This window comes from Rhinatrema bivittatum, chromosome 3 (assembly GCF_901001135.1).
Source record: "Rhinatrema bivittatum chromosome 3, aRhiBiv1.1, whole genome shotgun sequence".
Classification (NCBI taxonomy): Eukaryota; Metazoa; Chordata; class Amphibia; order Gymnophiona; family Rhinatrematidae; genus Rhinatrema; species Rhinatrema bivittatum.
The window spans coordinates 394,823,937-394,851,773 of record NC_042617.1 but is presented as its reverse complement, the minus strand read 5'-3'; the positions used below and the strand labels follow the sequence as shown (position 1 = coordinate 394,851,773).

Genomic DNA, 27,837 nt, shown 5'->3' with positions numbered 1-27,837 from the left:
ACAAACTTGTCCACTCTGAGCCGAAGAAAGTGCAGGTACTACCCCTCTCGGATGATGGCGAGGACCTACTGGTCCTAGGTAATCTCGACCCACCTGTGGTAGAAGAGGGTTAGCCTGCCCCCTATGGCTGCTACCCCCGCATGGGTCAGCTGATTGTCATTGTGGGGTGCACCCGGGGCCCGAACCCGAGCCGGTTCCCCTATTGTTGTGCTTAGTTCGAAAGAACTGGTTCCTGGCCTGTGGACGAGGTGCTTGGTAGCGAGTCCTGTATGGGTTGAAGCGCTGAGAGTTTCTACCTCTGAATGGTCTAGGAAACGGGCGCTGGCTCCTCCTTGGCCTGTCTTCTGGTAGACGGGGTAATGGAGAAGCGCCCCATTTATTGGCCAGTTTCTCGAGGTCGCTGCCGAACAGGAGGGATCCCTTAAAGGGCATTTTCATGAGACGTGTCTTGGAAGAGGAGTTGGCCGACCAATTACGTATCCAGAGCTGCCTCCTGGCTGCCACTGCGGATGATACTCCCTTGGCTGCCGTACGGACTAGTTCGGAGGCTGCGTCAGTGAGAAACGAGAGAGCTGATTCCATCTCTTCTCCAGGGGTGTTGTTCCTGGCCTGTGATAAACAGGAACGCGTCACCACAGTGCAGCAGGTCGCAATTCGTAGGGACATGGCTGCCACCTCAAAGGCTTGTTTCAAAATGGCGTCCATGCGCCGGTCATGTGTATCCTTGAGGGCCGTCCCCCCTTCCACCAGAATGGTGGTGCGCTTTTCAATTGCGCTTACTATGGCGTCTACCTGAGGGCATGCCAGCATTTCCTTAGCTGCCGGGTCTAAGGGATACATGCCAGCCAAGGCCCGACCCCCTTTGAATGAGGCCTCCAGCGCATTCCATTCCAGATCGATTAGCTGCTGTGCTGCTTGTAGGAGGGGAAAATGGTGAGTCATTTGACGCAGGCCCTCTAACAGGGGAGGGGGTTCATTCTCGGTTCCCCCGGGGTGTCATGGCCCGGAAGGGCCAGTTCCGACAGGCATTGAGAAATCAGGCCTGGAAGATCCTCTTTCAGAAAGAAGCGCCTCATGGTTCGGTATGGTTCAATCCCCGAGGGAAATTCTCCCTCCTCGGGGGGCTCTTCGTCTTCCTCAGGGCAATCTGAATCCCCATAAGTGGGGCTTCTGGGTGGCGAGCGGCCGTGTCTAGGCCTTGAGGGTCCAGGGGCCGGGTCATCCGGTACATATGGACCCGTTCGGGGCACAGCCTGCATTGTGACAAAGGCAAGAATCCCCTTAAATAGTTCCACCCAGGAAAGCGAGGCCGAATCTGGCCTTAGGGGCACCAGGTATCTCGGGTTCCCTGGCAGCTCCCCACTGCCTGCTAGGTCCGGGGTGGTCCCTGAGGAACTGGCAAGTACGTTGGGTTGCGACCGGTCCTGGCCGGGAGCTCCCAGGGCCTCTTTACATTGGGCACATAAGGAGTCTGCTTCCTCGCTCTGTGTGGATCTGAGGTTGCATGCAGAGCAGAGGCTTATGCCTGATACTAGAGGTGCCGGCTCCGCTGACGCATGGGCTCTGTTACGCTCCATCTCGTCCATTAACCCAGCTAGAGTCTGCGCTTTGTAATATGCGCGAAAGATGTGCGCCGAACAATGTGCGCCTATCCACTGGCACATATGAACGGGCACGTTATTATGAACGGGCGCTTATCAACATGCGCTTATTATGAACGGGGTGAACGGGCGCTTATTATGAACGGGCGCCTAGCAACGGGCGCCTAGCAACTTGTGTGTATCAACGTGCGTCTCTCAACGTGCGCTTAGCAACTGGCGCCTATGCGCATAGCAGCGGGCGCCTAACAGTATGCGCTTAGCAACGGGCGCCTATCAACGTGTGCTTATTGCAAACCAAAACAGGCAAATGGCAACCTCTGTGGCGGGCTGCCACGTAGGCAGACTCTGCTACTCAGTTCCTCGGAGACCAACAAGTAAAGATGTACGCCTTACCTTGTCTTCGGCGCTTCCCGGCTGTGACCCGGGAGGTCTCCGGCTGCGGGGGGAGAGGGTGATTACCGTCACCGCCACGCTCAAGGAGGTGCCCCCCCCCCCCGCCTCTAGGCCGCGCCCGAACTCGTCTCGCTCGGGGGCCAAGTCCACGCCAAGACCAAGGCTGCCTCTAGGCCGCGCCCGAACTAGTCTCGCTCGGGGGCCAAGCCGCGCCCGAGCCCTTCTCACTCGGGGGCTAGGTCCCTGCCGCGAACCAGCCACCGGACCGAGGCACTCACCTCCAAGGGACCACAGAAATCACCTCGGGAAACTCAACTGGGGAAGTGACCAAATGGTATCACCGCAGGAGTGCGGGGCTCGTCTTCAGGTAGGTTTCTTCTAAGAATTTAGTCGTTAGAATTTGGAAAAACGCTCAGCGAGCGTGTGGTAGCTCCAAACTGCTTTGGAGACCGAAATTACTGAATTGCTGCACTTCCTGCGGGGGTATATGTACCCGTGCTGACGTCAGATCCGTCTCCAACTGCTAGCACGAGCACACTATACCCACTTGTTTTGAGTCCATCTGCTACACGCTAGGAAATAAGGTGTTTACAAATCATTCAGAACATGGTAGCTAGGGCAGTAATAGGCCATTCAAGATGTTACTCTGCAGCCCCTTTACTGGAAAAGTTACATTGGCTTCCCATAAGATCTAAGTGTAAATTTAAGGTGTTGGTCTTAGCTTTCAAAATATTGAAGGGAAAGATCAACCACACTTATGAGAGCAATTGACTGGGTTAACAGCAAGTAGGCTACAAAGATCACAATAGCAATAACAGGAGCAATTGCCACCAGTTAAGGCTTTTCACCATGCTAAGCTATACATTAGGGAGTTCTCTATGGTCATCCCAACGATGTAAAATGAGCTGCTTTTAGCACATAGGGGAGAAGGGGTTCTGTTAAAATTTCATAAGAGATTAAAGACTTGGCTAATGACTAAAAGTGGCAAATAAAGAAGGGTCTTTAGAGATAATCAGGCTCAGATATTCTGTATTTTATTTTTATCTTATGTGTATTACAGATGTTGAATGTTTTGACTGTTGTACATCTCCTTGGACAATTTATTTAAATCAGTAAGGTGGTTTATAAATAACTTTTAAATAAAATAAATACAAAAATAAAACAATGTAAGATATAATGAACAGACTGGAAGGGCCATATGGACTTTATCTACCATTATGATGTGTGTTTCTAAGTTTCTGTTTCAGAACAATATGCCTACTGCTATTTATATAAAAAATTGCAGAGAAACATAAAACATGACGAAGATAAAGACCATACGGCCTATCTAACCTGCCCATCCATTCTCCTCACTTTACATTCTTTTCCACCTCTTCAGAGATCCTCTGTTCGTGTCCCACATATTATTGAATTTGGATACTGTTCTCATCTCCATTACCTCCTTATGGAGGTTGTTCTTTACAGAAATATTTCCTTAGGATACTCCTGAGTCTACCCCCTCTACGGGTACTGATCTTGTGTTGACTATTTTTGAAACTTTGTTGAGACACTATCGTAAAATATTATCTACTGTTATGCATTTTGTATCTACAAACATTACCTTAAATAACATGTTAGATTGGAGGCTAATAGAACAAAAGTCCATCTTTATGTATTTTTCACTGGAATATGTTTGTATATCTCTTGACAAAAATACAAAGGTATTAAAAAATGAAGAACTGTATTCCATATACATTTATCATTACTTACCCAATTACAAGAAGCCCTGAACAAACCACCATAAATCCAAAGGTATACTTGAGTGCAGTTTTCACTTGCTACATAAGACAGAAAAACATTTTCAGTACTTTTGCAGCAGAAAATCATTATATAATATTCAGCATATTATTCTATTTCTAAAAACAAAAAAAACAAGAACAGGTTTTCTATTTTATCAATGCAAGGATATATATTCCTACCCTCAAATAAACTGAATACTAGAGTGTTTTTGACTGACAGCAAACTTTCTAAATCAAGGCTGCAATTGAGACATAGTATTCTGGTTTTTATGGAAGGTCATCACAGACAAGATTTTAAATATATAATGAATAGAAAGACATACATTTTGTTACAGAAATGTCAACTACTTATTTATTGACAATTTCTGTCTCGCATAATGCTAGGTTCTTGACTGGTTGTAGCATACATACATAATGAATGAATGAATAAAAGTCAAAATGACAAACACAAATAAAATCAGACATTAAATTTAAAATTTTGTAACAAACTAAAACAGAATACAAAACATACAATGTACAAAAAAAAATGTTTTCTTAAAATTTCAATCATTGCCTGCATTTAAAAAGAAAATAGTATAACTTTTTGAACTTAATGAAAACCCTGATCGAAAGCCAATCCAAAATAGTCTTCTATCTGCTTTCTAAAAGAGTAATAGTATCAAAATGATACATCTCAGCTGGTAAAATATTCCACAAAGCAGGACTTGCTACAGAATTCTTTTTTCCCTGGTTTCATCTAGGCAAGTGTGATGAATTGAGGGTATATGTCAAGTACATTTTGGCTCATAGATCTTAATGCACAGGTAGGTTTATAAATTTTAAGGAACAAGCTAACACACAATGGTGTTTCCCTGCTGAAAGCAAATGTATTAATGTTACAACTGTAAATTGTATTCTCCACTGAATTAGGATCCAACATTATGGGCTAGATTTTAAAAGCCCTGCGTGCCTATTTTGCATTTATTTATTTTAGAAATTTATTTTAGAAATTTGTATATACCGCGGCACGTTAAGAACATCACCTCAGTTTACAATAAACAATAATTCAGCAACAGGCTTTACATTCTTAAAGACCATAGAACAAAACATGTATCCAAATAATTCAATGTATGATAGAAACATATAATACAAATTAAACAAGCCTAATACAAAATTAAGCAAGCCTAACTTGGGCAGTTATATAAAAGGAAAGTAAAATAACTAGGTATTTTCAAACAATAGTAGTAAGGTGAGTCAATCTTGAATTCTATTTGTAGAATGGTGTTGTATTTTAGGAGAAACATATATAGATTACAAGGAGTTGCCGGTGGGAGTAGTTATTGCGGTAAAGTAGTTAACAGAGAAGGGATGGAGTGATTGGCAGTTCAGGAAAAGAAAAATTCCAGTTAAGGGTAAGCTTGTTTGAATAGCCAGGTTTTGAGGTTTTGTTTAAACTTCTTATGGCAGGGCTCCTGGCGAAGGTCAGTGGGCATTTTGTTCCAAAAGTTGGTTCCTGCAATAGTAACTGAACGTTCTCTCATCGGAACATGTTTGATATGCTTGAGAGAGGGAGTTTGGCTTGGTGGATAGTTCTTGTTGGTCTATTTGATTTGTGAAATGATCAGAGAACCATTGCATTTCTTGGTTATAGATAGACTTGCGAATGAGGTTAAGTACTTTGTCCAATATCCTGGATGCTACAGGTAGCCGGTGCAGGGATTGTAGAGCAGGAGTGATGTGTTCGTGGCGGTGTGCATTGGTTAGTATGCGGGCAGCTGCATTTTGTAGCATCTGTAAAGGTTGTAGCGAATTTTTTGGCAGTCCTAGGAGGATCGAGTTGCAGTAGTCGAGTTTTGATAGTATTGTGGCTTGGAGGACTGTACGGAAGTCGTTAGGGTGTAGGAGCAATTTAATTCTTTTTAGCGTATGTAGTTTGAAGAATCCATTTTTGACTGTGGCCGATATGAATTTTTTTTAAAGAGAAATGGTTGTCAATGATTATGCCGAGGCTGCGTACCTGCTGTACCATGGGAGGGCTGGATTGTGAAGTGTGAGAATAGTTGAGGGAAGAATTGTTCTGTGGTGTGATGAGTAGTTCTGTTTTCGCAGTGTTTATTGCCAGGAAGTTTTCCGTGAATAGATTCTTTATTTCTGTAAGTGCAGAATCCCAGATTTTCATGGCATTATGTAGGGAGTCATTGATGGGGATGAGGATTTGCACATCATCTGCGTATATGAAGTGCAGGAAACCCAGTTTATTCAAAAGTTGACAGAGAGGGGTGAGGTAGATATTGAATAGAGTCGAAGAAAGAGAGGAACCTTGAGGTACTCCTTGTTGCAGATTTTTAGGTTTAGATTCGTGGCGGCCAATTTTTACACTGTATTTCCTATCACTCAAAGGATTGGAGCCAGCATAGGGCGGAGCCAGCAATGCCAATCTGAGCAAGGCAGGTGATGAGAGTATTGTGGATAACAGTATCAAATGCAGAAGAAATGTCAAGTAGCGCTAGTATGTAGGAGTGTCCAGTGTCTAGGGCTTTTAGTATAGTTTCTGAGAGTGATAGGAGGGTTTCTGTGCTATGGTACTTGCGGAATCCATACTGCGATGGGTAGAGTTGTTGATTCTCATCTAGAAATTCTGTAAGTTGCTTGTTGATGATTTTTTCTATTATTTTAGATAGAAAAGGGAGGTTTGATACTGGGCAGTAGTTAGAGGGTTCAGTAGGGTCCAAATTAAATTTCTTGAGAGTCGGCTTTATTATGGCATGTTTAAGTTGTGTAGGTACCAGACCAGTGGTGATAGATTTATTGATAAATGTCCGTGATCGGTTTGGCTATCATTGTAGGAATAGAGAGGAGAGTTTTAGTTGGCATTATATCAAAGGGGTGCATTGCAGGTTTGATCTTTTTTAGAATTGCTTCTATTTCTATTACACTCGTGGTTTCAAAGTTTGTAAGGGTAGCTGAGTGATGTAGTGTTTGATGAAGATTTTGTGTGGGAGAATAGTGGGTGGGGGACTTGATGTGTGTGTTAGAATTAGTAGCAATGGTGGTAGAGGGCGAAGTATCAAAGCGTGCCATGAGTGTATCAATTTTGTCATGAAAGTAAGCGGCTATAAAATCCGGCGTACTTTTGTTCGCGCCGGTTGTGCAAACAAAAGTATGCATAGGCCGCCGACGCGCGCAAGTCCCGGGGCTTGGTAAAAGGGGCGGGAGGGCAGTGTCCAAGGGCGTGGCGACGGTTTGGGGGTGGGCCGGGAGGGCGGTCCTGAGTCCCCCGGCACTGTGGCCTGTGCCGGGGGATGTGAGGCGGCGCGCGCAAGTTATGCCTGCTTCAAGCAGGCGTAACTTGCCCAACTAAGGTGGGGGGGGGGATTTAGGTAGGGCTGGGGGGTGGGTTAGGTAGGGGAAGGTGGGGGGGATGCGGAAGGAAAGTTCCCTCCGAGGCCGCTCCAATTTTGGAGCGGCCTCAGAGAGAACGGAGGCAGGCTGCGCGGCTCAGCGCACACACGCTGCCGATTTTGCGCAGCCTTGCGCGCGCCGACCCCGGATTTTATAAGATACGCGTGGTTACGCGCATATCTGATAAAATCCGGCATACTTTTGTTCGCGCCGGTTGTGCAAACAAAAGTACGCGCACGCGTACTTTTTAAAGATCTACCTCAGCGAGCGTAAGATTGAAGTAACGTGATTTATTTTTTTCACAAATTTATAGTCCACAATTCACAGAGTATCAATGCAGATTACAACCAAAATACACAATAAAACATACAGTACAACAAAACAAACAATACATGGTCAATTAAAACAAAATATAACAAACATTAATTAAAAACTTCAGAGAACAAATAAGTTTCCAATGCCATTCAAAAAACTATATAATCCGTATCACCACAAATGTTGAGATTACTTACCTGATAATCTCCTTTTCCTTAGTGTATGCAGATGGACTCAAAACAAGTGGGTATAGTGTGCTCGTGCTAGCAGTTGGAGACGGATCTGATGTCAGCACGGGTACATATACCCCCGCAGGAAGTGCAGCAATTCAGTAATCTTCCTTGCAAAAGCTGTAGCTGACTGATCGATTAAATGAACAGGATTACCCTGACAGATTGATAGTAGCTGGAGACCGTCAATGTTCTCAACTGCATACACCAAGGAAAAGGAGATTATCAGGTAAGTAATCTCAACATTTCCTAGCGTGTAGCAGATGGACTCAAAACAAGTGGGATGTACAAAAGCTACTCCCGGACTGGGCGGGAGGCTGCCCGAGATCCGTTCAGGATTGCCCTCGCAAATGCTGTGTCCTCCCTGGCCTGGACGTCCAAACGGTAGAATCTGGAGAAGGTATGGAGGGAGGACCATGTCGCCGCTTTACATATCTCTGCAGGCGACAGCATCCTAGTTTCTACCCAAGAGGCTGCTTGCGCTCTGGTACAGTGAGCCTTGACTCGTAGAGGCGGTGGTTTCCCTGCTTCTACGTAGGCTGCCTTGATAACTTCTTTGATCCCGCGGGCGATGGTTGCCCGTGAGGCCGCTTCCCCTTGCTTCTTCCCGCTGTGAAGTACGAACAGGTGGTCCGTCTTTCGTACTGCTTCTGACATTTCCAGGTATCTGGACAGTAGCCTGCCAATGTCGAGATGGCGTAGTATTTGACCTTATTCAGACTTCTTCAAACCTTCCATGGTAGGCAAGGATATGGTTTGGTTGAGGTGGAAGTGTGAGACCACTTTGGGTAAGAAGGAAGGAACCGTACGAAGATGGATAGTCTCTGGAGTGATTCTGAGAAACGGATCACAGCAGGACAGCGCTTGTAGCTCTGAGATGCGGCGTGCTGAGCATACAGCCAGCAGGAATACCATCTTCAAGGTTAACAAATGGAGGGACAGGCCTCGAAGGGGTCTGAAGGCATGTCCCGCTAGAAATTCCAAAACTAGGTTGAGGTTCCACAGGTGTACTGGCCACTTCAGTGGCGAGCGAATGTGCTTGACTCCTTTCAGGAAACGTGAAACGTCTGGGTGTGTGGCGATGCTGTTGCCGTCACTCCGGGGACCGTAGCAGGATAGCACTGCAACTTGAACCTTGATGGAATTGAGGGACAGACCCTTCTGAAGTCCATCTTGTAGGAAATCCAAAATGATAGGGATCTTAGCGGCATGTGGATTGGTGCTGTGAGTTTCGCACCAGGCTTCAAATACTCTCCAGATCCTTATATATGTTAGTGATGTGGAGAACTTGCGTGCTCGGAGGAGTTTATCTATTACCGGCCCCAAGTATCCTCTTTTCTTCAGTCTAGCCCTCTCAATGGCCAGACCGTAAGAGAGAATTGAGCTGGATCCTCGTGGAGGATGGGACCTTGCCACAGCAGGTCCCTGTGTGGAGGCAGGAGAAATGGAGTCCCTGCCAGTAATCTTCTCATGTCTGCGTACCAGGGTCTTCTTGGCCAGACCGGGGCCACTAGAGTAACTAGGCCTCTGTGCTGCTGAATCTTGTGTATGATGGTGCCCAGCATGGGCCATGGAGGAAAGGCATATAGCAGGATTCCCTGCGGCCATGGCTGTACCAGGGCATCGATCCCCTGGGATAGCGGATCCCGCCTGCGGCTGAAATATCTGGGTACTTGAGCGTTGGACCTGTCCGCTAGTAGGTCCATGCCCGGCATCCCCCACTGATCCACAATCATCTGGAAAGCTGTGGGCGACAGCTGCCATTCCCCTGGATTTAGGCTCTCTCTGCTGAGGAAGTCTGCCATGGTGTCGTCCTTCCCGGCGATGTGAACGGCGGAGATGTCCTGGAGATCTGCTTCCGCCCAAGTCATCAGGGGGCTATTTCTAGGGATACCTGTTGGCTTCTGGTTCCGCCCTGTCGGTTGATGTATGCCACCGTGGTGGCGTTGTCTGACATCACACTGACCGCTCTGTTGCGAAGTCTGTGGGCAAATCGCAGGCACGCTAGCCTGACTGCCCATGCCTCTAGTCGGTTGATGTTCCACCCCGACTCTTCTCTGTTCCACCGCCCTTGGGTGGTGAGTTCTTCGCAATGTGTCCCCATCCATTCAGGCTGGCTTCTGTAGTGAGCAGGATCCAGGTTGGGGAGGACATTCTTGACCCCCGGCTCAGGTGGCCGGGTTGCAACCACAACCGTATCTGATTCCGCACTCTGGCTGGTAGAGGTAAGTGTACAGTGTAGTTCTGTGATCGTGGGCTCCACCGAGATAGGAGGGCGCGTTGTAATGGTCTCATATGAGCCCACGCCCATGGTATCACCTCCAGAGTGGATGCCATAAGGCCGAGGACCTGTAAGTAATCCCAAGCTGTGGGCCGGGTGGCGCTCAGCAGGGCTTGCAGACGATCCCGGAGCTTTGATCTTCTCTTGGAGGTCAGACTGACCTTGCCTTCCTGGGTGTCGAATTGGACTCCTAGGTATTCCAACGACTGAGAAGGCTGTAGGGAACTCTTGTTCAGGTTTACTACCCATCCTAGGCTTTCCAGAAGAGATATAACTCTGTTGGTTGCCTGGTGGCTCTCCTCCGGGGACTTCGCCCTGATCAGCCAATCGTCCAGGTAGGGATGGACGAGAATTCCTTCCTTCCTAAGTGACACCGCCACTACTACTATGACCTTGGTAAAGGTTCGTGGCGTGGTGGCTAACCCGAAGGGTAAAGCTCGGAACTGGAAGTGTTGATTCAGGACTTGGAAGTGTAAATAGCGCTGGTGATCCCGATGAATTGGGATATGCAAGTAGGCTTCCGACAGATCTAGGGATGTGAGAAACTCCCCTGGCTGAACTGAATGTTTGACAGACCGTAGAGTTTCATGCGAAAGCTGGGGATCCGTAGGTGAAGGTTGACCAACTTGAGGTCCAGGACGGGCCTGAAAGTGCCCTCTCCTTCTTGGGCACTATGAAATAAATGGAATAATGCCCAGAATGTATCTCCCCTGCAGGCACTGGGATTATGGCTTTTAGGCGTCGGCGAGCAGACAGGCAAAATGGCGACCCCCTTGGCGGGTTGCCACGTAGGCAGACTCTGCTACTCCTCGGTTCCTCGGAGACCAACAAGAAAATATACGCCTTACCTTGTCTTCGGCGCTTCCCGGCTGTGACCCGGGCGGTCTCCGGCTGCGGGGGGAGAGGGTGATTACCGTCACCGCCACGCTTGAGGAGGTGCACCCACTGCCTCTACGCCTCGCCCGAACTCGTCTCGCTCAAGGGCCAAGTCCACGCCGGGACCGAGGCTGCCTCTAGGCCGCACCTGAACTAGTCTCGCTCGAGGGCCAAGCCGTACCTGAGCCCTTCTCACTCGGGGGCCTAGGTCCCTGCCGCGAACCGGCCATCGGACCAAGGCACTCACCTCCGAGGGACCACGGAAATCACCTCGGGGAACTCAACTGGGGGAGTGACTGAATGGTATCACCGCAGGAGTGCGGGGCTCGTCTTCAGGTAGGTGTCTTCTAAGAATTTAGTCGTTAGAATTTGGAAAATGCTCAGCGAGCGTGAGGTAGCTCCAAACTGCTTTGGAGACGGAAATTACTGAATTGCTGCACTTCCTGCGGGGGTATATGTACCCGTGCTGACGTCAGATCCGTCTCCAACTGCTAGCACGAGCACACTATACCCACTCCAGTCCATCTGCTACACGCTAGGAAAGCTCATTTGGCATAGTATTCCACAATTCAGGACCCAAGACAGAAAGTTTAACTGGCATTCATCATAAAGCCTAACAGATGTATGAGATCGGACTATTAAAATGCTGAGAAACAGAACACAGTGCGTGAGTAGGTACATAAGGAATTATATATTGCTTTAAAGAAAAACAATCAGCATACAGAGATTTATGTACCAAAGACAATATTTTGAACTTCAGCCTCTACTTTATTGGAAGCCAGTGTAGTTTTACTAAATAAGGAGAAAGCAAACTTGCTACCTGTAACAGATGTTCTCCGAAGACAGCAGGATATTAGTCCTCACACATGGATGACATCATCAGATGGAGCCCCAATGCGTAAAATTTATGTCAGCTTCTAGAACTTTATCAATCACAACCTTTCACCCGCAAACCACTGTATTCCAGTGTACCCTAATGTGTACCCACAAATTCAAATCAATGGTACCACCGGTCAATTTTAACTAATATGAAATCTTTAGCCAAATGTATATGTGGGCCCCTTACTCTAAGGGTCTGTATTGTGACACAGACTCTAATACGGTGTGGGGTCACCTTACTTTAATTACAACATCATTTTTTTGTTAAGATTTTTGTTTATATGTTAAAACTTATTATTTCTTTCCAGTCTCAGTCAATTGTTCATTCTCGCTTTTACCACAATATTCAGAGATACAAGAGGAACAATACTACTCATCCACTCCAATCTTGGTTGGTCTCCCGACACGAACGTGTTTCTAACAAAAAGTCCTGCTTCAGGGGGTTTCTGCTTAACTGCAGACGCGTCTCAAAGGGGCTGGCGTGGAATTAAGACGAACATGAAAGCCAGGAGGATAAGAAGGTGAAATTCTCATCATTCAATACGGGAAGACGCTTTTAGAAGTAGATACTGAAGGAAACCCCCTGAAGCAGGACTTTTTGTTCGAAACAAAACAGGAGTACCGCAGGGATCAGCCCTGTCTGCAACCCTCTTTAACATATACATGCTGCCCTTATGCCATCTGCTTGCAGAACTAGGAATCACACATTACATTTATGCAGACGATATTCAACTAATTCTACCTATAGAAGACACATTAGAGAAAACACTAAACCTAGCTAACATGTACCTAGACATTTATAAGACAACTACTAAACCAAATGGAACTTGTGATTAATATTGATAAAACAGAATTTCTTCACTTAGAACGGAAAAATACCGAAATCAGCCAAACGCCAATAACCCTCAATAAAAACCAGACAATTGAACTAGCTGAAAAAGTACGAAACCTTGGAATAATAATGGACCCTGAAATCAATCTAAAACAGCACATATCACTGAAAGTAAAGGAAGACTATGCTAAACTCATGGTACTCAGAAAACTAAAACCACTACTAACACTAACTAATTTCCGAACAGTTCTACAGGAGCTACTTTTCTCCAGCACAGACTACTGTAATGCCCTTCTACTAGGGCTCCCAAACACAACATTAAGACCATTTCAAATACTTCAAAACACAGCAGCTAAAATACTAACCGGAAAAAGGAGGAGGGACCATATAACTGAAACCCTGGCGGAACTACATTGGTTACCTATCGAACACAGAATTATTTATTTATTTAAGAACTTTTTTATGCTAGCATTAGTATGGACATCATGCCGGTTTACATTTGAACAGAAAGATTGAAAAATACATTATAACAAGGTCTATAATAAACAGGGAGGGGAAAACAACACGGGATACATATGAAGAACAGATCAACTGTGAAACATAAGGCAATATAAGGCAAGATAAATACAGTGCAGCACAAAAACGTAGTGCAAAATTAAATTTAAAAAGGTATTAATAATATTGTCAGTAATGCAAAGTAGTATGTACAGGGACTTAAGTGTAAAGTGAAGTTGTGACAGAAGGGGGGAGGCTGAGGAAGATGGGGAGAATTAGTCTGGATAGGCTTGTCTAAATAGCCAGGTTTTGAGTTTCTTTTTGAATTTGAATGAACAAGGTTCTAGGCGCAGACTGGTGGGCAGGGCATTCCATCGTGATGGGCCAGCAATTGAGAAGGCACGGGCTCTGGTGGAAGAGAGGTGTGCAGTTTTAAGGGAAGGCACGAGTAGGATCCCTTTATTCATTGTTCTTATGGGTCGGTTTGACTGCACCAGATTAAACGGGTTTTCAAGCCAATTGGAATTGTGGGAGTAAATGGCTTTGTGAATGATGGATAGGGTTTTGTAGAGAATTCTGGAGGGGATTGGGAGCCAATGGAGATCTTTCAGTATAGGGGTGATGTGCTGGTTTTGCGTGTGTTGGTGATTATTCTAGCTGCTGCATTTTGGAGCATTTGCAGCGGCCTAAGAAGAGGGAATTGCAATAGTCTAATTTTGTGGAGAGAATACAAAACCCTATGTACCGTACATAAACTAATACATGATGAGAAATCGGATTGGCTAAACACAGCATTAACAGTACATGTCCCACACAGAAACCTTCGATCTGCAAATCAAGCACTCTTAACCATTCCTTCAGTAAAAACGGCAAGACTAACCCAAGTGAGAGAAAGGGCCTTATCACTAGCAGGCCCCATACTTTGAAACACAATGCCTCTAGAGATCAGATTGCAAAGAGATCTCAAAACATTTAAGAAAAGTTTAAAAACATGGCTTTTCAAACAAGCATTTTATAAAGAGATGGGAGAATAGAAAATATTTAGAAACAGGCAGAAGAACACTGGCGCACAGTACTTAGGAGTGTACAGTAGAGTGGTCCACGAACTCTACATCACTATAAACATAATTGTAACACTTTGAATAGTGAATTTTACCAGAGAACAGTAGCTTACTGGTACAATTGGTCATGACCTACTCCACTAAACAATTGATTGTCTTTAATATATTGTAACTGAACCTTTATTGGCACCTGTTAGAATATACTAATGTATACCCTCACCTACATTAATTTATGTGCCTACATGATAACCGTTGAGATGGTATTTGACTTAGCGACGGTATAGAAAAGATTTTAAATAAGTCATTTGTTAAATGTATATGTTCACTGATATTTTTTATGCCTAGTTTACTTCATTACTCGTTTGTGTTTATTGTTAAATTTTTAACACTTGTTATTGTTTCTGATTTATTGGCCTTACGTTTTTATAGTTGTGTACTTTGTGGGGGGGGGGGGGGGTTATGTATTAGGTGCTCTTTTTTTTTCTATTTGTCTACTTTGTTTTGTTCCTTCCTTAAATAGCTTTTGATTTGGTGGGTAACATTTTTTAAATAACTAAAAATAGACAGATATGAGATTTCAGTTTGAAACGTTGCAGCCTTATAAAATAAAAATCTCTTACAACATTCTTTTTCCTTTAGTGTAAAATGGCAATCCAGCAAAACAGACATGATTGATACCAAAACAATCAAATAAAGACTTTGGGCACTTGTGCTGAATAAATCCAAATATCCATTTTTTATCCTATTTCTTTTAAAACACTTGTATGGATTGTAATTGGGGCTTTACCTGGTCTTGCATAAAAGAAACATTAAAAAAAAAACAATGTCCTACCTGAAATGAACTCTTTTAGATATGAAGAATGCCCTTAAAACCACTGAATTTATTGGAATATCTTATGTATCTCTGAATAGTATGCAATCATTAGTTTTGACAATTAATGCACCAACGTGATTTTTAACTAAAAAAAATGTTAAAAAGTGTCTCATGTTTTGGCAATAAGGAAAACTATTCCTTTTAACCCGATTACAGTTGTATAAACTAAAATACAAGAAGATTAAATAATATGCCCAAATTAACAGTCTGTGAGAAAGCAAGAAATTAAATTTATTCCCAGATCTAATCAGATCATCGCCTTCTAATCAGGTCATCCACTTTCTTTAATGAGAAAACAAGTAATAATGAACAAGATGAAGAATTTCTTATTTCTGCACTAGCCAAAATAAGTGTCTTCTACAAATAATTAGGTACAATTGGTTAATCTGTAGCAGACATACCTGTCAACATCTTAGATAAGTTTAAGACTCAATGTACAGACCTGTCATGTTAGTACATGTGCTTGATTTCAAGAAAAGTACACCATAATTCAGAAACAAGTCAAAAATATCTTTTATATAGACAGCTGGAACCACAGTTGGCTGATTTCATAAATATGAGCGTAGTGTATTGCTTAATCTAATTAAGAGGTCACAGGATGCCATATTTCATGTAAATAAACTTACTGCACAACTGCTTCCATCATCTTCATCCTTCTCCTCATAAAAAAAATAGACGAAAGGAATCCACAAAAACACGCAAAACAAGATGATAGAATACAAAGCTGTGGGAGCAAAAGAAAAATGACTTAATGTAAGTTTCACTTTAACAATGCTAAACACAGAAAGAATATATTAGGAACTAATATATATATATATACACACACACATTCATTATCACATACATACACACCCACAGATATATATCTGTTGTGTATAATACACATACAAGAAATATTTGTTAAATGGTATAGCAGCAAAACAAACAAGCTCCAAACAAAAAAAAATATTTTGAAGTACTTAATGCTTAATGCTATCATACTTTTCTATTATATATGTGAAGTGAGAGAGAAATAGAAGTCTGAGAATAAAAGGAATGAAAATAGAGAAGTGTCCTATCAAAATGCAGTTTTCCTTAGTTTTTGTAAAAATATGTAAAACATGATCTTTAGTTTACAAAAAACTTTCAAATGCCTCAACTTATTTACTATGTTTATAATTACACTACTGCTATGGCAACATTTCTTCACACCCAACATACTAGCAATTAACTGGAATATTAAAATTACAAAAATTAAAATTACAGAAATTATAACTAGAGAAACAGGAGGAAGGAATGAGAACAAAGAAAAAGAGAAAACAGCACTGTGTGTCCATCAAAAGATAATGTTTAAATTCATTTTTTCCATGGATTCAGGGCTTGCTTTTGGCTGCCTCATGCTGACTAACCATCCTGTAGACAGCAAAGAGCAGCTGGTGTCAGAGCAGGGATTCTCAACCCAGTTCTTGAGATATACCCAGTCAGTCTGGTTTTCAAGCTATCCACAATCAATATGCATGAAAGAGTTACATACAATAAAGGAAGGGCATGTAAATACACCTCACGCATATTTATTGTGGATATTCTGAAAACCCAAATGACAAGGTACATCTGAAGGATTGGGTACAGAACCATTGCCATAGTGCTTAGCTCAAACAGGATCCACAAGAGTTTGTAGAACTGCATGGCTGGACTGGTGGCTCACTAGACATGCTGGGTTTGATTCCAGTTCAAGTCTTTCACACCTTATCTCGGCCTTGGCTGGAAAAGCCGTGGAGGCAGGATTCACAATCCCTGTGGAGAGAAGGGAGTTTGACGCTATATAACGGCAATAACTAGTTCTCATGTGTGTCTGTGTGTGACTGAGAGCTGGTATAGGTGCCAGAGTATATGGGTATGTGATTGAGAGACAATCACATCAAAATGTAGCCAAAGTTACCCATACAATATATTCAAAAGAAAGGGGGAAACCAAAAATCTTAAAAAATGAAGGGTAATAATACAATGAAAAATAATTTCAATTTTAATTTTCATTAATTAAAATTTAAGAATTAAAAAAATATTGAAATTATTTTTCATTGAATTACTAGCGGTACCCAGCAACGCGTTGCAGTGGCAGAGTCAGGTTCTTTACCCTCCCTCCCCCTTCCTCATTTACCTCAGTCACTCATCCTCCTCCCCCTTGGTCATTCACTCCCCCCCCTTCCCTCCCCTGTCTCCACTCCAACTCTCTCCCCTCACACTCACCTCTCCCCTCATTCTCCCTCCCCTCACCTACTGCCTACCCTTCAGATCAGAAAACAGTTGTCTTTCTATTTCTGTGGGAACCCCCCACCCCCCAAAAAAAACCCCAATCCCAACCCTTTAAATCAAATAATAACCCCTCACCCTCCTGCCCCCTCCCAAGACCTGGGAAATTAAAATATTTGGTGCTACATGTGGTCTTGTCCCTGGGCGTCTGTACGCGTTATGTAGCCAAATAGGGGAGTGCCTAACCAAATTTGCACTTCCAAATTTGTTTTGTGGTCTGGGGAGGGATATTTTGGTGCGTTCCCGAGATCGTGCAAGTTTAGTGTATGTATTTGTGTGTGAACCTCCCCCTTCCCCCAAAAAACAACCCTATGAGAAAAGTTCTCTTAAGCTAACCACCCCGCACTCTCCAGCCCCCCTCCCCCAGCCCTGCGAAAAACAGTAGCCCCCCCCTGCCTCCCCAGAGTTGCTGAATGAATGAAACCTGCCCCCCCTCATGACCCCTCCCCAAGATGTTCACAATAAATTCATCACCACCCCCCACGAGACCTGATAAAAATGTCAGTCGGTGGAGCGGGCGCTCAGGAGCGGCCTGGGAGCGATGTATTGGCGTTGGTCCGTCGGCTGCGAGCACTGAAATGGGTTCCAACGGCCCTTTGCCCTTACTATGTCAGTGGGGTTGAGCAATGGCAGCGGTAGATCCTCTGACATAGTAAAGGCAAAGGTCCGCCGGCTGCCAGTCCTGAAAATGGCGCCGAGGGGCCCTCGCCCTTACTATGTCACATGGGCTACTGCCGCCATTAGTGTCCCCGAGTGGCATACTAAGGGAAAGGTCTGTCGGCGCCATGTTGATTGCTGGCAGCCAACAGCCGTAGGGCAGGAGATGTATCCCGGACCAGTCCTGGCCCCCCGCTGGAGCCTCCTGGACTTCTGTCAGGTTTTGTGTGTGTTGGGAGGCTGTGGGAAGTAAATCAATTTGGCATGTGTGTGGGGGGTGTTAGGAGGGTGGTGGGTGTATTTTATCTGTAAAGGAATTAGTTATCTTCTGGTGAAAAAAGTGCGCGAATGTGTTAAAATGGAAGTGAAACGTGGACCTGGACTGGCGAAATGATTAGTGTAGCGTGTGTTAGTGTAAGGTGTAACAGATGGCGCTTATGTCCAACACATGTCACTGTTTTCTCAAAAAAATGTTTAAACCTATTTTACCTGTCATAGGTGTGCCATATCTGTAATTTAAGTAAAGAAGAACCTTCCTGTATGCGAAATGAAGGTTGTGTCCAAATTTGAAAGCAATCGGTTCAGTGGTTTCTGAGATTAGCGATTTTGTCCAAACTATTTAACATTTTTATTTATATAGATTAGCCTTCATTTTTTTTTTTTTTTAAAGATTTTTGGTTTCCCCCTTTCTTTTGAACATATGATTGAGAGGCCATGTGTAAGTGAGAGAAAGATAGCATGTATGTAAGTGTGTAATTGAAAGCCTGTATGTGTGTAAATGTGAAAACCCAGACAGCATGTGTGTAAATGTGTGATTAAGAGCCCATATAAGTGAGAGAGAAACAGCATGTGCATATGTGAGCGATTGAGAGCTAAGTGAGAGAGCATCTGTAATATGTATGTGATTGAGAGCCAGTGTGAGAGAGCTTGTGTGTGACTAAGAGAGGAGAAAGTTGCAAGCAAACTCTGGGCACCAGGATATCAAACGTTCCCTGGTATGCAGAGCAGAGCATTTTTTTTATCCTTATTTTTCATTATTGGGTCTTGTGTCTGCTATTTTGAAATGGAGAAATTACTTACCTGATAATTTCATTTTCCTTAGTGTAGACAGATAGACTCAGGATCAGTGGGTTATGTGCTCTTCTGCTAGCAGATGGGAGACTGAGTCAGATTTCAAAGCTGACGTCACCCTAGATATACCCCTGCAGTGACCTCAGCTCTTCAGTATTCTCTTCAAAAAGCCATTGTGGATATATATTTTGCTTAAACAACTTGATTAAAATTGATTAAACTTGATTGAATTGATTCCAAAAACTGAAGACTGCCATTGCACTCAACCAATTAACGCCGACACCGGACAAACTGCGGGTGTCTTGAACTAGGGGTAGGCATCGGCTTTCCCGTATTTGCTTAATCTCGAGGTTCATTTTCCGATGTACTCCTTCTCTGGGAGCAGCCATGGGCGGGATGCTGAGTCCATCTGTCTACACTAAGGAAAACTAAATTATCAGGTAAGTAATTTCTCCATTTCCTAACGTGTAGCCAGATGGACTCAGGACCAGTGGGATGTACAAAAGCTACTCCCAGACAGGGCGGAAGCTGCCTGTGGCCCACTTAGTACTGCCCTTATGAAGGCTGCGTCTTCGTGGGCCTGAACATCTAGGCAGTAGAACATGGAGAAGTTGTGCAGGGAGGACCATGTCGCCACCAGACAGATCTCGGCGGGCAACAGCAGCTTGGTTTCTGCCCAAGATACTGCTCGGGCCCTCGTAGAATGAGCCTTAACCTGTAGGGGTAAGGGCTTTCCTGCCTCTATGTAGGTAGCCTTGATTACTTCCTTGATCCAGCGAGCTATGGTCGCTCGCGAAGCAGTTTCTCTTTGATTCTTCCCACTGTGGAGAACAAACAAGCAATCCGTTTTGCCCACCGGTTCCGATCTTTCCAGGTATCGTATCAGGAGTCTGCAGACATTTAGTTGGCGAAAAAGTTGGGAGTCTTCCGTGTCCTTATGTTCATCCGGATATGGTAGGGAGATTGCTTGGTTCAGATGAAACTCGGAGTCCACCTTCGATAGGAAGGAGGGGACGGTGCAAAGCTGTATCATTCTAGGAGTGAGCCTAAGGAACGGTTCCCGACAGGATAGTGCCTGTAGCTCGGAGATGCGTCGGGCTGAACATATTGCCACCAGGAATAGTCTTCAATTTAAGAGGCATAGTGACAGACTGCACTTCGGCCTGAAGTACGCCCCCACTAGGAAGTCAAATACCAGACTGAGGCTCCATAGGGGCACCAGCCACTTTAGGAGTGGTCGAAGTTACTTAACCCCTTTTAGGAAACGGGCCAAAAATAGATGAGCTGATAGAAGGATTCCGTTCACTTCGGCTCTGAAGCAGGAGAGGGCTGCTACTTGGACCTTATTTATTTATTTAGGTTTTTTATATACCGGCATTCATGATAAAATCACATCATGCTGGTTTACATTCGAACAAGGTGTGCAAAAAATACAATAACTGAATCTAGTGCAGAGGAGTTGCAGTTACAATGAACAGGGGTAATGGAACTGGGACAAGAGAGAAAAAAGCAGAAGAAGGTTAACATCATAAATTAATAATTATTTGCAGAACCAGAGTGGCTACATTCTTTGAATATATAGGTTATGATTCAGGTGTGGTCAGGGAAGGCTTGTTTGAATAGCCAAGTTTTTAATCTTTTTCGGAAGGTTGGCAGTCAAGGCTCCTGGCGAAGGTTCGTGGGGATGGAGTTCCAGAGTGATGGTTCGGCTGTCGAGAAAGCCCGTTCTCTTGAGGTTATGTGCCGCGTGAATTTCGTATTAGGTACCTGGAGGGATCCTCTGTAGGCTTCTCTGGTCGGTCTAAGGGAGTTGGGTGGGCTGAGCGGGTGTTGAAAGTCAAGTGACATACGGTGGTGGATGGACTTATATATGATGGTGACGGATTTGTAGATGATTCTGAAGTGAATAGGGAGCCAATGGAGATCTTTTAAGATGGGTGAGATGTGGTCTCTTCTTCTGGTATTCGTGAGTATTCTTGCCGCCGCGTTTTGGACCATCTGCAGAGGTTTAGTGTATGAGGATGGGATTCCTAGTAGGATAGTGTTGCAGTAATCTAACTTTGCAAAGATTATTGCTTGTAGTATTGTTCTAAAGTCATGGAAATGGAAAAGCGGTTTTATCCTTTTCAACACTTGGAGTTTGTGGAAACAGTCCTTTATAGTGCGGCTAACAAATGCTTTCAGATTCATCTTGTTATCAATTATAGCTCCTAAGTCTCTGACTTGAGGGGAGAGAGGAATGTTTGGAGGGGTGCTGGAGTTATCGTTGTTTTCTGGGGAAATTAGCATGAGTTCCGTTTTGGTGGAGTTTAAAATGAGGTTTAGGCTAGCAAGCAGGTCATTGATTTTTGAGCAGCATGATTCCCAGTATTCGAGAGTTTTGACTAGAGATTCTTTAAGTGGGATCACTATCTGAATGTCGTCAGCGTAGACTAAGTGTTTGAGTTTTAGGTTGGTTAGAAGCTGGGACAGCGGGAGTAGGTAAATGTTAAACAGGGTGGGTGATAGGGAGGATCCCTGTGGGACTCCTACTGGCGCGTCATGGCGGGGAGATTCTTTGTTCTGGATTTTCACTTTGTAGCCTCTATTGTTAAGGAACGTTTTTGAACCAGGCTAGCGCTGCACCTGTTATTCCAATGGATGAGAGTTGGTTTATGAGGATGGCGTGGTTGACGGTGTCGAAAGCTGCAGAAAGGTCTAACAGAATCAGTAGGAATGATTGTCCTTTGTCGAGGCCCAGAATTAGGTAGTCTGTCAGCGAAACAAGGAGGGATTCTGTGCTGGAAGCTTTGCGGAACCCGTATTGGGATGGAAAGAGGAATTTGTCTTCAATGTATTCAAAGATTTGAATGTTAACTAGTTTTTCCATGATCTTGGCTATGAGTGGTAGGTTGGTGATCGGGCGGAAGTTGTTCGGGTCAGCGGGGTCTAAGTTTGGCTTCTTTAGGAGAGGTTTGAGAGATGCCAGTTTGAGATCGTCTGGGTAAAAGCCTTGAGATAGAGAGCAGTTGATGATGTCCGCCAGCGTTTGCGATATGGTGTCTGGGATTGTCAAGAGTAGTTTGGAAAGGATGTGGTCTGCAGGATGTGAGGATGGCTTCATTTTCTTCATGAGTGATTGGATCTCTTTGGCTGAGGTAGGTTCGAATGTTTCAAGGTATATGGATTTGTAGTTTGAAGGTTGTAGTGAACTCAGGTGCAGAGGGGTGGAGTTGGGCAGCTGAGTTAGGAGCTTTATGATTTTGTTGCGGAAGAACAGGGCCAGCTCTTCGGCTTTTGATTGTGCTTGATTGATAGGGATGAATGGTGCGTTGATTTGTGTTAAGTTGGAAACGAAAGCGAAGAGAGCTTTGGCGAAGACGAGATTGTGAATCTTATGCGCGTAGAAATCCCTTTTGGATCTGGAGGTGGAAGTTTTGTACTGGTGGAGTGCCTGTTTGTAGGCAGAGAGTGTGCTTGTGGATGGGGCTTTGCGCCATTTGCTCTCCTCCTTTCTTACGTTTTGTTTCAGTTTTCTGAGCTCAAGAGTAAACCATGGGTGTTTTTTGGGTGGGTTGGTATTAGGTTTTTTTGTTACAAGGGGGCAAAGCCTGTTAGCTTTGGATTCAGTGATTTTGTTCCAGGAAAGGAGAGCTGAATTGGGGTTGTTGAGATCTATGTGAGTAAGTTGTGAGCTTAGGTGGTTGCTGAGGTCTTCCGATGAGCATGCTCTTCTATATTGGAAGGAAGGTTGGGGGTTCATGAACCGGGATGGTTTCGTTTATAGTGAACCTGGTGGAGATTACTGAATGGTCTGACCAGGGGATCTTCTCGTAATTTAGATGAGCGGAATGCTTGATGCCTGAGTTGATGAAGATTAAATTCAGCGTGTGTCCTGCCTTGTGTGTGGGTTCATTGACTAACTGGTTGAATCCCAAGGCTGATAGGGCAGTGAGGAAAGCTTCACAGCTGGGTGAGAGAATGCGATCGTCTACGTGTAGATTGAAGTCCCCCAGAATTATAGTTGGGGCGTCCAGATTGATGGTGGTTGTGATTAGTTCGATGATTGGAGAAGTGTCTTTTTCCAAGAGCCCGGGGGGGGGGGGGGGGGGGGGGGGGGGGGGGGCGTAGACTAACAGGATTTGAAGATGTTCTGAGGTGAATAAACCGATTTCTAGTTTCGGGTCTGATATGACCGAGCATTGCGTGAATCCGAGGCCTTTTTTTGCTGCTAGTAAGATGCCCCTGCCTCTTTTTTTCAGTCTGGGAAGGGAAAGATGTTGTAGTTCTGAGTTGGTAGTTGATTTATTATTGCAGTGTCTGTGGGTTTTAGCCAAGTTTCAGTTATAGCACATATGTCAGGTTTGGTGTCTAGAAGGTAATCATTGAGTATCAGGGATTTTTTGATAAGGGATTGAGCATTGAAAAGAGTAAGGGAGAAAAGGGTGAAGCCTAGAAGTTGAGTGATTGGTGCAATTAAGATAGGCGTGAGGGTTATTAATGAGCGCTGTCGGGCTTGCTTGGTTGGAATTTTTGTTAAGGGTGTGAGGCGTTGAAGTATAGGGATAGAGTCAGCTGGGCGCATTTTGGCTTGCTGTGTCTGGAAGTAGTGCACTGGCTGTGAGGTTCGATGGAGCGCTGGGTTGAGCATAGTAATTTAAGGTTGTTAGGGCGAGAGGGAGACTGGCATGAATGCTTACGAGTGGCAATTGAGTGCGGTCAAGCAAGGGATGGGGTGGCACTGCGGGGCTGTATGAAGGTCTCTTCCAGACATTTTTTCAGAACTAGTATTTCCTTGCGATCTCTCTTCAAGGGTGGCTCCTCATCTGATGTTTCATTGAAATGGGGAGTATTCTTCACATGTTTAGCAGTGCTAGCAAAGGTTGAGGGTAGAATTTTAGAAGTAGCTGTCTCCTTCGTCAGGCTATTTGATCAGGTCTAGTCTAGTCCAAGTTCGGCGTTTCTCTTATATTCAGGGGGAGGGGTGCACGAAGGGGTGCACGAAGGGGCACACAAAGGGGCAGGCGCCCCACACTTCCTTCCGCGCGGGGCCGGAAGGAAGTGCTGGGGTTTAAAACCCCCGCTCGCCACTGGAGTGTGTCGTGCGGCCTCCCTGATAGGCTATTGCAGTGGGGAGGAGGAGTCTTCGGAAGCCTTGTGGACGGTGCCTGAGCTGTCTGGGGTAAGTGTTAGCAATTGCGAGGCCTTACCCCGACGGGCCTGGGCGCTGGTTGCGCAGGCCCTCGCAGTGCCCTCCCTCAGATGGGGGCCGCAGGACAGACGATCGCAGCTGAAGAGGATCGCTGGAAGGAAGTGCTGGGGTTTAAAACCCCCGCTCGCCACTGGAGTGTGTCGTGCGGCCTCCCTGATAGGCTATTGCAGTGGGGAGGAGGAGTCTTCGGAAGCCTTGTGGACGGTGCCTGAGCTGTCTGGGGTAAGTGTTAGCAATCGCGAAGCCTTACCCCGACGGGCCTGGGCACCGGTTGCACAGGCCCTCGCAGTGCCCTCCCTCCGATGGGGCCGCGGAACAACCTTGATGGAGTTGAGCGACAACCCTTTCTTCATACCGTCCTGTAGAAATTCTAGAATCATGGGGATCTTGGCCATCCGTGGGAGTATCCCACGGTCCTTGTACCAGGCTTCGAATGTTCTCCAGATCCGTGTGTAAGCCAGAGATGTTGAGAACTTGCGCGAGCAGAGCAGGGTGTCAATCACGGCCTTCAAATAACATCGCTTCTTCAGGCGCGTCCTCTTAAGGGCCAGACCATAAGCGAGAATAGAGATGGACCTTCATGAAGAATCGGGCCTTGCTAGAGAAGATCCCTGTGTGGCGGTAGGCACAGAGGGCTCCCCACAAGGAGTCTTTGTATGTCTGCATTACCATGGGCGTCTTGGCCAATCCGGGGCCGCTAGTAGAACTAGTCCCCTGTGGTGATCTAGTTTGCGGATGATTTTGCCCAGTAGTGGCCATGGGGGGGGAAGGCGTACAGTAAGTCTTCCTCTGGCCAGGTCTGGACGAGAGCATCAATCCCTTGGGAGTGTGGCTCTCGTCTGCAGTTGAAGAACCTGGGGACTTGGGCAATGAGAGAGGTGGCCAGTAGGTCATTGGCTGGGAGGCCCCAGTGATTTACTATCAATTGGAAGGCTGTGGTCAACAGCGTCCATTCCCCTGGGTCCAGGTTCTCTCTGCTGAAGAAATCTGCTGAGGCGTTGTCTTTTCCTGCGATGTGGGAGGCCGAGATCCCTTGTAGGTTTACCTCCGCCCATGCCATGAGAGGGTCTATTTCCAGAGACACCTGCTGGCTCCTGGTTCCTCCCTAGCGGTTGATATAGGCAACCGTTGTAGCGTTGTCAGACATTACTCGAATCGCTTGGCCTCGGAGTCTGTGGCTGAATCGCAGACACGCTAGTCTGACTGCTCGAACTTTCAGGCGGTTTATGTTCCATCCAGCCTCTTCCTTGCTCCATTGTCCCTGGGCCGTCAGTTCCAGACAGTGGGCTCCCCCCCGCGTAGGCTCGCATCCGTTGTGAGCACGATCCAATTCGGCGGGGATAGGCTTACCCCTCTGCTTAGGTGGTCTTCCTGTAGCCACCACTGAAGCTGAGAACGTACCTCTGCTGGTAGTTTGAGGTGAATTAAGTAGTCCTGGGACAGTGGGTTCCAGCGTTACAGTGAGGTGCACTGGAGTGGTCTCATGTGAGCCCTTGCCCATGGAACAACCTTCAGAGTTGATGCCATGAGCCCGAGGACTTGAAGACAGTCCCATACCTTGGGGTGTGCACTGGTCATTAATTGTTGTAATTGTTCCATCAGCTTCCTCCTCCTCGGGGGAGGGAGGAAGACTTTGTTCTGATTGGTGTCGAAACAGGCCCTAGGTACTCTAGAGACTGAGAGGGCTGCACACTGCTCTTGACCGTGTTCACGACTCAACTGAGTTCCTGCAGTAGGTTCTTGACTTTGCTGGTCACTTGCTGGCTCTCTTCCGAAGACTTTGCCCTGATCAGCCAGTCGTCCAAGTAAGGGTATACCAAGATCCCTTCCTTCCTTAGTGTTGCCGCCATGACCACCATAATTTTGGATAATATTCTGGGGGCGGTTGTTAGGCCGAAGGGTAGTGCTCGGAACTGGTAATGGTGTCCCAGAACCACAAAGCATAGAAAACGCTGGTGATCTTGATGGACTGGGATGTGAAGGTAGACTTCGGAGAGGTCCAGGGAGGTTAGGAACTCTCCCGGTTGAACTGCCATTATTATGGAGCGGAGAGTTTCCAAGCGGAAGTGTAGTACCTGCAGATGACTGTTGACATTCTTGAGGTCCAAGATGGGTAGGAATAATCCTTCTTTCTTGGGAACTATAAAATAGATGGAATAAGGCCCCGTAATTTTCTGGGGCGTAGGTACCAGAGTTATAGCCTTCAGACTGAGTAGTCTTGCCAGAGTGGATTCCATTGCCAGTCTCTTGGTGTGGGAGTGGCAGGGTGATATAAATTTGTCGCAAGGGATGCTGCAAAACTCCAGAGAGTAACCTTCTCGAATGATGTTTAGTACCCATCAGTCCGAAGTGATTTCGACCCATCGTTGGTAGAAAAGGGAAAGCTGACCCCTTATTTCCTCTTCCTGTGGATGGGTCTGTCCATTCTTATTGGGAAGCACGATTCAAACCTGCCCCTGGCCTGTTCCTCTCTTGGTTTGTCGGTTCCAAAAGGGCTGGGACCTTCCGGAAGGATGAGGTACATGGAACGATGAGTTCCTGTAGGGTCGAAAATGTTGGGAGCCTCTGCCTCTAGTTCTTCTGGGGGAGGGGCGCTGGGATCTTTTACCTCTGTCTTCCGGTAGCCGAGGCACTGGGGATTCGCCCCACTTGCTGACTAACTTCTCTAATTCGCTTCTGAATAGGAGAGATCCCTTAAAGGGCATTCTTGTGAGATTTGCCTTAGAAGTCGCGTCTGCCGAACAGTTCCACAACCATAACTGCCTTCTAGCCACCACTACGGAGGCTACTCCTCTGGCTGAGGTACACACCAGGTCTCAGCTTGCGTCCGTCAGGAAGGCTGCTGCAGGTTCGATCGTTTCACCTGAATACGTTCCGGCATTATCTGCCTCTCTCAATAGGAGCAGGCAGGAACGTGCCACCAGCGCACAGCAGGAAGCAATCTGCAGTGTCATGGCTGTTGCATCGAATGCTTGCTTAAGGATGGATTCTAATCATCTATCCTGAGTATCCTTCAATGCCGCCCCCCTCCCTCCACGGGGATGGTTGTTCGCTTCGAGATGGCGCAGACCATGGCATCCACTTTCGGTAAACGCAGGCGTTTCTTGGTCGCTGATTCCAGAGGGTACATGGCTTCCAAGGCCCAACCTCCTTTAAAACTTGCCTCCGTGGCATCCAACTCCAGGTCAATCAGTTCTTGGATGGCTTCCTCCCATCATTGGGAAATAGCATGATGCCTTATGAAGGGATACAAAGATGGGGTTCTTCTTTGGTTCCGCCATAGGGTCCCGTACTTGGGATCCCCAGAGTCTTCAGGGTCTGTGAAGCAAAGGCTGGTAATTCATCCCTGTGGAAGAAGTGAAGCATTGTTCTGTATGGTTCCAGGCCTGGAGGGATTTTCCCTTCCCTCAGTGAGACACCAGCATCATCTGAAGTGTCCGGGTCCCTGTTGGTAAAATTCTTGGTGAGGCGAGGCATGTCTCGAGGCACCTGAGCAGGGCCGGGAGGGTCAGGTGCTCCTGGCTGGGATTGGACCTGGGTCGCAGCTGGGGCTGATTGTGCCTGAACAAAGGCTTGCGGTCCCTGGAAAAATTCTAACCAGGAGAAGGCCCCTGGATCCATGCTAGCCTCAGA

At 45.8% G+C, this 27,837-nt stretch overlaps 1 protein-coding gene across 3 annotated transcripts in view; it reads right to left on the bottom strand.

Annotated features, from left to right (window-relative positions):
• Positions 1-27,837, bottom strand: part of LMBRD1 (LMBR1 domain containing 1) — a 591,116-nt gene that overhangs the window by 422,792 nt on the left and 140,487 nt on the right. For all 3 annotated transcript variants that reach the window (XM_029595663.1, XM_029595662.1, XM_029595664.1), the window contains exons 4-5: positions 15,623-15,720; positions 3,744-3,811 (exon numbers count right to left, since the gene is read on the bottom strand). In XM_029595663.1, the coding sequence (XP_029451523.1) occupies positions 3,744-3,811; positions 15,623-15,720 (166 nt within the window). The remainder of the gene's footprint in view (positions 1-3,743; positions 3,812-15,622; positions 15,721-27,837) is intronic.